The 12,311-nt window shown below is 37.4% G+C and overlaps 1 protein-coding gene across 6 annotated transcripts in view; it reads right to left on the bottom strand.

The window, feature by feature from the left end:
* KIZ (kizuna centrosomal protein) overlaps positions 1–12,311 on the bottom strand; it is a 105,065-nt gene that overhangs the window by 42,364 nt on the left and 50,390 nt on the right. For all 6 annotated transcript variants that reach the window (XM_016126362.2, XM_016126364.2, XM_016126365.2 and 3 more), the window contains 2 exons: positions 8,345–8,458; positions 1,611–1,758 (listed from right to left, as the gene is read on the bottom strand). In XM_016126362.2, the coding sequence (XP_015981848.2) occupies positions 1,611–1,758; positions 8,345–8,458 (262 nt within the window). The remainder of the gene's footprint in view (positions 1–1,610; positions 1,759–8,344; positions 8,459–12,311) is intronic.

Here is a 12,311-nt window from a genome sequence, read left to right as displayed (position 1 = left end):
GATGGACCTAGAGGGTACTGTGCTGAGTGGAGTGAGTCAGATAAAGACAAATGCCATATGATTTCATGTACATGTGGAATCTAAAGGACAAAATATACAACAAAAAAACAGAAACAACTCATAGATACAGAGAACATTTTGGGTTACCAGATGGGAGGGGAATAGAGGGGGTAGGTGAAAAACAGGGAAGGGATTAAGAAGTACAAATGGATACTTACAAAATAGTCATGGAGGTATAAAGTATGGCATAAAAAATATAGTCAATAATATCATAATAATTATATATGGTGTTGTATGGGTACTATATTTACTGGGTGATCAATTCATAAGTTATATAGAAGTCTAGTCACTATGTTGTACACCTGAAACTAATATAATATTGTATGCCAACTATAACTGAAAAATAAAAAATATTATTACAAAAGAAAAAGAAAAGTTAAAAAAGATCAAAGCCAGAAAACTCCATATTATGTATATGAATGAAAAAACATACTTTGAAATAAGACAAATTCATAAGACACTAAATTTGGGAGGAGACCATCTCTTTTACTATGGCTTTTTTTAGGTAATGACAAAAACTGTGATGGGAATGCTCTAAAAGTGGGTTTTTGGTTCCTCCCTTGTGCTTCCCTTGGAAATTTGTTCCATCAGTTTCCATTTTCTGTTCAGTATCTTCATACTTTTCCTCTGTACCAGCTCCTAAGTCAGGCCTCTCCTTGTCTGTCTGAACCTCTGTGGGGCTCCCTCCTCTGTGGTCTCAGTCTTAGTCCAAGCAAACAAAATTCCCCAAGGCACTGCAGAATCTTATTATAGCCCTGCTTAAAAAAACTCCCATGGCTTTCTCAAATCTAGTAAACTAAACACGAGCTCCTTAGCATAGGCTGGACCCTGCGCAACTGGGCCCGGCCTAACTTGGGCATTCTCACCCACCATCCACATTCCAGAGTCCACGCTTCAGCCACAGATGACGACTCTAGCTTTGTTTCCTGGATACATGTTCGCTTTTCTGGTCTGTTCTTTGACTCATAACAGCTTTTTGCTGTCACTCTACCCTGTCAAAATCCTGTTAGTCTTTTAAGGGTCACCTCATGCCCCTATGTTCCCTCCATTGTAAAGTTTGCCCTCATTGCTTCTTCAGATGTCTTGGCTCCCTTTTCTGAAGGGCCATATTCTTTGTCATTTTCTTATTACACTCATCCCACAATGCCTTTCCCCAGAATGGGGACACCTTTTGTCTCTTTTCCCCCAATGGATCTGGGCTGGTGTCTGTCTACAGAAATGGATCAATACATATTTGCTGAGTTGTCATGACCATACAGTATTTTTTAAAGTACAGAGTAAAGAAAGAAAATCAGAATGCTACAAGAAAATGTGGAAAATGTTGTGGTAGCTATGTTTAATCAGGTTGCCTCCAGGACCTGAATTAACTTTATGTGAGGAGGCAAGATTCATATATAATATGCAAAAGGCCTAAGATCAGAAAGTTAAACCACAAAAGCTCACTTATTACTTAACATTTTTAAAAAATATGTTAATCATTGTTAAGAATGTAAGAATTTCCTCAAATTGGTGTCTCGTACATCTTGAAACTATTTTTAAAAACGACCAACCCTTATCTTCTGGTCCATGTTTCTGAGTGGAAAAACTTCAGACAGCTTAGCTATCTCTTCTTTAGTAGAATTATCATGTTCTTTCAAGGTGACAACACATTGACCCAATTGTGCCCTCATTAAACCTGAGGCTGGTGCTTGTTCAGATCTATAAAACAGAAATAGGAGACACATTAGAAATTTGTAAGACTGGTTACTTATGAGAGTCCCACATTTTTAAAGCCCCATTATCAAGTCAGTAAAAGATAGGTTATCTAGAAAAGCCTGGAACCCAATTTATTATGGACTAAAGAAATTTCTAGAGTCCAGGTCTCTTTTTTTTAAGCTTTTATTTTATTTTATTTTGTTTGCATCGCTAGATGAGCATTCCAAACTTTGGCTACATAGTGGAACCATCTGTGAAGCTCTGTAAATTCTAAGTGGCTGATGCCATCCCCACAGAGTCTACTAAATTGGTCTATGGTATGGCCCAGCCACCACAATTTTTTAAGGCTCAGAGTGTTCTATACTTTCAAATCACTGCATAGATGGCCAGGCTCCTCTTAAAAGTGGTTAACAAAGATAGATCATATTTCTATCTTAACAATAGCTTATCCTTGTTATATTCTTACATGGTATACTTACAATTTTTTTAAAATTAATATACTATTAATAAAATTAAATATACTTAGGAAATAGTTTAAAAAATTAATATACTTAGGAAAGAGTTAAAGAATAAGCCTATATTGCCGCCTAGGCTATCATATTTAGATACTTAAAGAAACCACGGCTCCTTAGAGAAATTCCCTATTCCAGGTCTGGGGCAGGAAATGCACAAGATGAGCCTAAAACACATTGTTATACCAGAAAGGAAGGAAAGTATCAAAGACCTTTGAGTCATGCCAAAGCCTCAGGGGCTATCTTGGAGGGGCTCCCACTGGCCAAAGATTGGGCAATTTGAGCACCAAAAAAAATAATGATTGCAATGGACTGATACAAATAATATATAAAAATCCACAACTTTTAAAAAAATAAATAATAAAAATAAATTTTAGAAATTAAAAAAAAATTTTAGCCTTAAAAAGGAGAAATCTGATCACGTACTACTACATGGATGTCTCTCAAGGACATTATACTAAGTGAAAGAAATTTGTAACAAAAAGTGCTATGTGATTCCACTTACATAAGGTACCTAGAGTACTGAAATTCACAGAAAGAGAAAGCAGAATGGTGATTGCCAGAGCCTGAAGGAGGGAGAAATGAAGAGTTGTTAAATGGTATAGACAAGAGTTTCAGTTTTCTAAGATGAAAAAGTTCTGGACATTGGTTGCACAACAATGTGAATGTACTTAACACTACTAAACTTTACATTTAACAGTGGTTAAAATGATAAATTTTATGTGGTAATGTTTTACCACATAAAAATGTGGTAATGTTTTACCACAACTAAAAATATAAACACACAAACCTTTGGAGGCTGCTAGAGCAATAATTCATTATTTTAAAAATTGGTAAGTAAAAGGATGGAATCACACATTTATACTGCCTTTGTGAGAAAATAATGCATTATGGAGTTACCAAGTAGTTGATGGGGAAAGTTCTTCCAACTAATAAATGTAGAAGAAATGAATGAATCGGAAAGGTGACTATTTAGAAAGTCCAAATTAATCAATGCATCTAGGAAATGATCATAATTTTGCGACTGTACCTAGGAAATTTTATATTAGAGGTATCAGTCTGCCAATACTTGAATCCATGGATTAGTACTACAAACAATGGGATGACCTTACATCATATGCTGCCTGAGGAATGTAATAAGAAGTACAAGCATCACCTATGATATCATCTTGCCAAGATAACTGGCGTGGTATATCATCTTATATCTGGATGTAACCACCAGTTTACAGATAGTATCATTTGGATCCTGATTCAAACAAAGCAAATATAAAAAGACTTTTTCGAGATAATCAAGGGAAACTGACAAGGACTAGGTTTTAGATAAAGAAAAGTTAAACAGTAATGTATTAAATCCTTTCATGTTAGAGATATAAGTATTTGTGAGTCTTTGTAAGTGAAATATGTTGTTTTAAACTACTCAAGAAAAAAAGTGTGAGTGAAGGTACATGGGAGTTCATTATACTGTTATATCTGCTTTTGTGAATATTTAAAAAATTTCAAATTAAAAAGTTTTTAAAAGTATATTTAAAGTCTGCAATTTACTTAGAAATGCATATAATAGATTGAGAGTGATAGATGGAAGAATGGAGAGACTAAATAGACTAAAACAATGTCGAAGGGAGAATCTAGTTGGCGGATATGGATGCTCGCTGTACATAAAGTTCCTTTTACTTTCCTGTCTGCTTGAAAATTTTCATAATACATTCTTAGGGAGAAAAAAAGTAAGTCTAGGTACAATTCAGAACCTTCTTTAATAAACCTTAATTGTCATAACCTTTGTCTGACCTATTAACTCCAGTTTTTCCCAATACTTGAATGAAGTGCAGTACATCACTAGAATCCCTGAACTTATCTAAAAATTTCCCAGAATGATTCTAAGGTTTCAGACTGGTTTGGTACAAACCGCTTCAGCAACTTGCCTCTCTTGGTTCTGTCCAGACCTCACTGATGTTATAATGCCATTCAATTCCTTTGTTCTGATTCTATGTAAATAAATTTATAGTCAGTCACATCTGTATTTTATTTCACAATGGATTACACTACTGGGAAAATGTACTCGCAGGCCACCAGCATATTCTAGTCTATCGGCTGGTGTATTTTTCATAATGAGCCAGAAAGCACACTTAGCTTGGTGAAATTAAACTTAAAAATAGGTTGAATCGGGATGAATTAGTTAAATTAGTTGGGATGGATTAATGATCAGAGCCCAGCCTTTTTTGCGACTCTGCACATGATTTTTGCAGAGGCAAAGCCAAGGCAAGACTCTGGTTACTAATATGTCCTCCAACTGTAACCGTCCTTTGGGTCTGGGCATGAAAGAACTAGTAAAGGTTTTCTATAATTATTATACATACTTAACAAAAAAGATAGAACCCATTAATTGACTTGAATGGGTTCAAACAGCAAATGAACTATCAAAGAAGGTATAATGTCTAGAACTTGCAACTTCTGAACAACTAAGCCAATACCTAAAACACAAAACGAGGTTTCCTTACAGATTTTTTTCAGGACAGATTGGGCAAGGAATCCAAGAGCCATGGCTGTCTTTGCATGGAGTCTTGCCCATGGTTCTATATAAACCCACCAAATCAGAAAATTTGCAAAGTAGTACAGAGGACTTAAAGGAGTTTTTTTCTCTTTTGTCTACTTTGCATTGGAAAATTTATACTATTAATGTCACATAGAAAAAAAAAACAAAGTTTGATGTCAGCTAAATTATATATTCCTCTAATTAAAAATATAATAAAAGAATAGGGATCACTTTGTAAATTATATAAAAGCCTAACCACTATGCTGTACACCTGAAACTAATATTGAATGTCAACTTTAATTGAAAAAATAAAATTTAAAAAATATATAATGAAAGAATAGACTAGTTGATAATTAATTTCATATACTTGGAATGGCTTCTAATCAGAAAACTGCAATTTAAACAAATGTACCAGAATTTCCTAACTACAACTGCTTTATAATATATTTGTAATTTGACCAAAGTTTTAAATGTATACAAAGTAATAAGTACCCTGAACATAAGCAGAATACATATTATACTCCAAACAATATAAAGCTGACTCAATTTTTCAGCCTGAGTTTGAGAGCACAACTGGGCAATTGTATCTGAAAGTAACCACTAACAGAGACAATTGGATACACCCGGAAAAAAAAAAATAAAAGAATGGGCTGTTTCATTAGAGTTTTCATATAAAACTACTTATTAAGTAATCATTTTTATGTTAAAACATTTTCCAGAAGATGGCAAATTTTTAATCAATTACCCAAATGATATGAATCATATTTTAAGAATTTATAATTATCTAAAATGACTTAGTCCTCCAAATAATAATAAACCTTTCATATGAAGATCATTGAACACTTAATCCTTGATATAATAAAAATCAATAATGATGACAGAAATTTCTTTTCTTTTTTCTAAGATGCTTCATTTTCTGAGCAGGAATTCAGAAGTCTTTACAATATCTTTTAGTACATGCTACAGGACTGATGTCCATGTTACAGATGAGATTAAATAGACAGATATTGACTGCCATGGTTTGCTCAGGGGCACAAGCAGAGCCATTGCCACATCAAACATGGCTCTAAATAGGCTTTTACGAGTTCGTAACCTATTAAAGCCTTCCCACTCTTCCTGGCTTAGAATTCTCTGACATGAGGGTCATTAACAATTAAGGTATAAAAGTAGATCATTCTCTCCAAATCTGTGTTTCTGAAATGGTTTATCAAATTGGCAAGTGGACTGCTTTGGTCCAGGGGAGACCGCAAAAACAGTCAGGAATATTTCATTTATGTGAGTGCAGAGCAATAACTCCTGGGGGTTGAGAGGCATAGGGTGTGCCTAGATCAAGAAGAACAGAGGACAGCCTGGTGCCATGATTAAAACCCTTTAGAAAGAATTTGTATTTAAAAACCTGACGGCTCATCTCTCAAAGGTCATATAAACACTTGGTACTTTTTCCAAGGCAAGAGAGCGAACCAGCAACAATCATTGTGCATTAATCAGTCACACATAGGGCAATTCTAATTGTAAAAGAACAAAACATTGACCTTAGTAACCATTCTTGACTTCTTAATCTGGCTTTAAAAAAAAATGATTGTGGTAAAGAAACAGTCTTGAAGGCTCTAGATATTAATTTTAAAATTTGTGTTGGTCATAAACAAGGATCATTTCTTGTGGAAGGCTGATTTATATATAACTGTAGACCAATAGTCATATAAAATGCAAGCTTTCATAATGGAAATCAATGCTTTATTATGCATGTTGAGAAACTATAACAAACTTTAGTCTAGTAGATGTAGATATATCTTATCCACAATTAGAGTTTGGCAGCCCAGGTTAAGAGAGTCACACAATGAATCATTTAGTCTAACAAGTTTTCGCTGAGAATTATAAATGCATATATGCTTTCTAGGCCACATACCACAACTGTGGTTTATGTGAAATAGTATATCAACAGATACAAAAGGCACTAAGAAAGAAACAGGAGTCTGAGTAAAGAGCTGTACAACACATAGTTACCAAATGCCTTACAAAGTACAAAGACTCCTTCCCAGCCAGCTTCTCCCACCGCCTTGTAAAACAGTATTTTTATTTCACATGATAAAAAACATAAAACGAGATTTTCCTGCATTGCCCTTTACTGTTTTAAGTTGAAAAGCTAATGACCAGGAAGGTCATTTCTAGCAGTTTCCATAGTTTGGAGATCGCTAGTATAGATGTAGAAGGTACTGTAAACATGTTCATGAGTTGCAAACCTCATCTTGTGGTCTGTGAAATGGAACCATATGATTAGCCAAGTTTCTTGTGACAAGGTCATTGTAGAGACCATGATCCTGATTTCTCCTTATTCCTTGATGGGATCTAACATCCACTAGACTTAAGCTGAACTCAATTCTAGAGAAAATCATGTTTCCTTTTTATTTAAATCATTAACATGTAACAGACTACGTGGCACATTAAAGGTAGAGAAAATGACATTGAATGTAAGATGACTAGACCAAAAGCCCCAAAAGGGGTCCTTTCAGATGGGCTTTCACAGATACTCATCCAGTGATAAGGCTAGAGTAATAATTTGTTCTCTCCTAGTAAATGGTAGGGGTCTATTTTAATAAGAGGAAATATAGTCAGTCCCTAAAATAAAAACCAGGGTTAGGACACTGTAACATTCCTGCAATGTGAATTAGGCACCTACCAGGTGACAGCACTGAACAGACCATTACACATATTACACATTTATGATTCTATAAACTCAGTAGTTGCTCAGATGCCACAAAGCTTCTGAGGCCATGGGAAGAAACTCAGATTGCCTAAAAGGTGAGTAGAGGATATGGAATAGATTTCTGATTGACTTAGGAAGAATGTACAACAATCATAGTTCATATGCTAACAATCCTGCAAAGAAATCTCTCTCTTGTTGCAGCTTTATGGCCATTTAAGACGTATCCTCTGAGTGGTGGCTCTCAAACTTGAGGGAGCAGAGTTCCCTTAAGGGCTTATTAAAAGCCAGATGGCTGGTCCCCACATCCCAGATTCCTGATTCAGTGGATCCTGGGTAGGGCCTGAGAAGGCGTGTTTCTAGCAAGGTCCTGGATCTTACTGATGCTGCTGGTGCAGGTACCATTCTTGTAGAATGGTATCTGTATCTTCTAGATTGGGAGCCTGTTATCACTAGCATGACCTTGGAAATTTAGGAATACATCTGGGGTTTGGACCTGCCAAGAACATCCTTCCAGGTAGTGGCTATACTGGGTTATATGCTTGGTTGTTCTCCATGGCATGCTAATATAATATACCTGACAAAGGCCTCCTGTGTTCCTTCCTGCCAAGTAAGCCCTTAAAACTTTGCTATAAGCAGGGGCTGACTGGATATATCCAGTTAACAATTAGAAACAAATAGAGTAGATGGTGAAGTCCATAAAAATGTTAAACCAATGACTACGAGTGTCTACCCCAGTGCTGATCATGTGGGCTAGTGTTTTGCAACTCTGCAATCCTTTTCATGAAAGAATTTGGGAACAAGAACAGCCACCTCACCACAGCGGCAGTTTTACCACAGTAATACCTGACTTGTTTTTCTTTGCTGCCACTCCCAGGTGAGAGTCTCGGAAGCTGGTGAAGGACAGCTGCTCCACAGTCTTCAAGGTCTTCTTTCAGAATGTCACTGTGATTATAGAGCCTATAAAATAAAACAGGGGCTGCATTAGATGTTTATTTAAGCACGGCCAGCTTTTAGAATCTATGGTGGTTCTTCGTGGTTTATTGAAATATATCTGTAATACAATCTAGACATAAAAATGCAGAAACTAGACTATTTCTCAACAAAGATGTAAAACAGGGAAGTTTGATAACTTGTTTGTATGTATGTGGCAGTTTTAAAACCATCAGAGAAAGTAACTTTTAACCCTTTGAAGACTTAGTGATGTTCAAATCCACAGCTGTGCAATTTCATTCCACATTGTGATAGGAATGCTAGATAATCTTAACAGCAGAAAAGGCTAATTTTATATTGTCAATCATAACAAAGTTAGATCCCCATGACTCATATAAAATTTACTTAAATTGTCACTGCTAAGAAATTTAAAACTGCTAGCTGAAGTATATACAGGTTACGTATTCTATTTCTGAATGTAGAAAAAATGACTTATTTCTTCATTTAGATCCCACTATAATAACACTTTTGTTATTCTTAGTAAGAACAGGAAGGTATGGAAAGAGGGATTTAGCTTTTGTGATCTATTTTCAGTCTATTGAGAGACTTATAAATCTTATAATTTAGCCACTGTTTTAGGTTAGGTTTAACATGGTATCACAGTAGCCTCTAAAGAATTTGGTTACTAACTTCCTTTAAAAAAATGTCCATTTAGGGGAAAGAATGATTCTAAAAGCTATGGAAGAAGATACCAAAGATAAAATAGTATTACATCTTTTAAGGAGCTGGTTGTCTATGAAGCTGGGAATATTCAACACATAAAAAGAAAATATATAAAACAACTTATAAAGCAATATATTAACTAGCAAAATATTACTAGTTTGTACTACGGTTGGCTGTTACTGGATCTATTTAATGGCCATGTGCCTCATATCACAAGGACGAAATAGACACGCTCTGTCCATCTATTGGAGGGTGAGTGACAAGTGCAGGCTCAGGCCACCTCCTACTCTGAAGCAGGCTTTTACCCCGGGCAGGAAATATAGTTCAAGCCCTGTCTTGGACTCTGGGTCACCCTGTCAGTGCTCTAGCTCCTTGCTAAATCCTACACTCTTGCTTAAACTCTAAGCCTGGGTTCTTAGTCTCTGGTCTAGATCTTGTGTTGGGTCCTTCCTTTACTCCTGAGCTCTACTGCCCTGAACCTTCCAGACTCCTGGCCTCTGTGACTTACAGTACCTGTGAATACCTCTTTTCTCAGCAAAATCTGGGTCCTAATTCTTTTTGGAAGGCTTTATCTTGTTACCACTCAATTCACAGAATAATAGCCTGTCCTTAAGGAGAGAAAGATAAGCCCACCTGAGGTGAGCCAATTTCAGAGGAGTAAAGGAGAACTCATAAGCAATAGGAAGACAATCAGGAGTTACGAAATGGTAGAGCAACTGAGAGCTCTGTGGTGCCAGGGGCTTGACTAAGGAGGAGGAATTTGGTCAGAAAGGATTTAGACAGAGGGGGAGATATTTCGAGCTAAGGAGCAGCACAGGCAAAAGTGACAGGAAATACCAGAGGAAGAGGGAAGTGGGGACTAGCAAGGAGCTAAGTCTGGCCAGGTGAGGGATTCTGTTAGTGGTTGTAAGATAGGAATGGGAAATAAAATTGATATGGAGCTCTAGTGAGAAAACAGCGATACACCTTGTAGATTTCTGAGCCATGCTGGTGCCCTGAAAGGTGTTTTTGAGAGGGCTGGCCTAGTAGCTGTGCGTGGATGGAATTGGTGAGGAAAGAGACCAAGAGATGCTAAGACCAGCCAGGAGACTGACCTGGTGGTGCTCTATATGAAAGAAGAAGAATGTGTAAGTATGAGAACAGTGGTGGGGTGGCAGAGGAGAAACAGTCATGCCAGGTGCAGTAGCCTATGGCTGGTGGGGTGGGGTTGCAGAAAGCTGGGGCATGTGCCTCCCTCAAATGGCCAGTAACCCTAGCCTCCCACTGTGGAGACTAGATCTTCCCAGCTTTTAAGAGAAGCCGGAAATTCACAATGACAATTTTATTTTTATATATCTTCCAAATTTAAAAATGTGACAACTAATTCAAAAGAAGGTTAAATACCATGCTTGACAAACAATGTCCATCTGCTGGCTTAGGTCTCCAGCTTAGACGGCCTTTAGTCTTATATCCTGACCTGGTAGTATATATATATCCAAACAAGGCCATGGCTTGGTGTTTTTGTACCTCCTCTAAAACACTAGTACAACAGTGGAACTGAGTAGACACTTGCTAATGCTGGTGTACCAAGGCGAGGTAGGGTAGTGTGTTGTAGCGAGATCGGCCTCCCTCCAGGGACGAGTAGCTTATCTCTGCTATTCTTAGGAATGATGGTAAGAGAAAGCAGACTGAGTTTTAGTATTTTATTATTGTTTATAGACAATGCACCCCTTGTTGCCTACATCTACATCTCCCTTAAACGCCCCTCCCCCCCAAATTATCAGGGGCATGCCAGTGCTCAGTAATACCTGATGGTCCAGGCAGGACAAATGCCAGATAACCTTTGTTCTTTCCCAATTTGATCAATCCAAACGTAAGGCTTAGTTAGACTAGCTCATCTTACACTTTGTCTAGGAGCTACCTCTGACTACCTCATTCACAGGATTTTTCCTATCCCTGAAATCTTTTAGCACAATATAGACAACATCCTATCTGTACTGTTCTAGTTATGTCTGCCTAGTCTTCTCAACATGACCAAAAGCTTGTTTAGAACAGCAATCGGACTTCTGAATTTTTACTTTAAATTCCATATAGTATTCAGCACAATGCTGAAGATACACTTAACAATACTACATGTTGAACGACAGGCCAAGATTTAAACCTAGATTAGAAAAAGTCATGACATACCTATTTTTATAGTCTGTTTTTGTACGTGGGTATTATTCCAGTCCAGGGCTTCCAGTGGTGGCAACGAGTGACCAACAAGGTGGCCACAAGCATCGTCTGCACAAATCTTATGGTCTACTCTAGATTAAGTCAGAATCTTGTCTGGTGAAAATGAGACAAGAGAGGGAGTGCAAGGATAAGCCCTCCCTCTCCAGGATAGGCTCTGCAAAATTTTTCTTCTTCAGATTTCTCCCTGTTTTAGACCAGGCAGTGGGGAGGGGAGGTCCGCAGGGCAAGGATAAGCCCAAATTGGTCCTTTCCAGCCTGGACGCCATCTTTGGCTAAGGCATGACCTTGGCTAATTGTATCATTATAATCTCAGCCACATTGCGAATACCACAGCTCCCATCATGTCCCTGACACCACCATGACAATTCTGGAAACACCATATGTAGAAGAAAAGCAGGAACCTAAGCTCCCCGCCTATTGGGAGGCGACACCAAGGCTACCTCAGCACCAGGTTTTCCCAGGCTCTGCCTCCAGGGAAAACAAAAAAGTTCAAAACCCAGCCATCTTGTGCTCTCTCTTTCTCTTGAGTAAGCCCGCACCCCATTGAGTATGTACTTTTGCTTTAATAAACCTTAAGCTTTCCTGCTTGCTGTTTGCCTTGACCTGGGATTCTTTCTTGCAGAACAGGACAAGAATCTGGTCACTGGACCCCCACGCTCTCCAGCTGTTCATCTTACCCTTGAATTCTTTCATGTGGAACAAGACAAGAATCTTTCCAGCAACAAAAAGATGAGCTGGTTTGTGCTAAGGATTTCTAACAGTTATCCCCCTACATGATACTAGACATTACTTTGCAAAATATCCATCAATCCTTTGCTGAAAATAACTTCATTAAATAATTCACACGCTGTATAGAGCTAAAAATTAGACTATTTGTTATAGAAACACTATTTTAGAATTCAAAACCTCAATTTCTTTCATGGCTTCTATTTGCATTACTACC

The sequence above is a fragment of the Rousettus aegyptiacus genome, unplaced genomic scaffold (genome assembly GCF_014176215.1).
Source record: "Rousettus aegyptiacus isolate mRouAeg1 unplaced genomic scaffold, mRouAeg1.p scaffold_m13_p_12, whole genome shotgun sequence".
Lineage (NCBI taxonomy): Eukaryota > Metazoa > Chordata > Mammalia > Chiroptera > Pteropodidae > Rousettus > Rousettus aegyptiacus.
The sequence above is the reverse complement of the archived record's forward strand: the minus strand, read 5'-3'. Positions and strand labels throughout refer to the sequence as shown.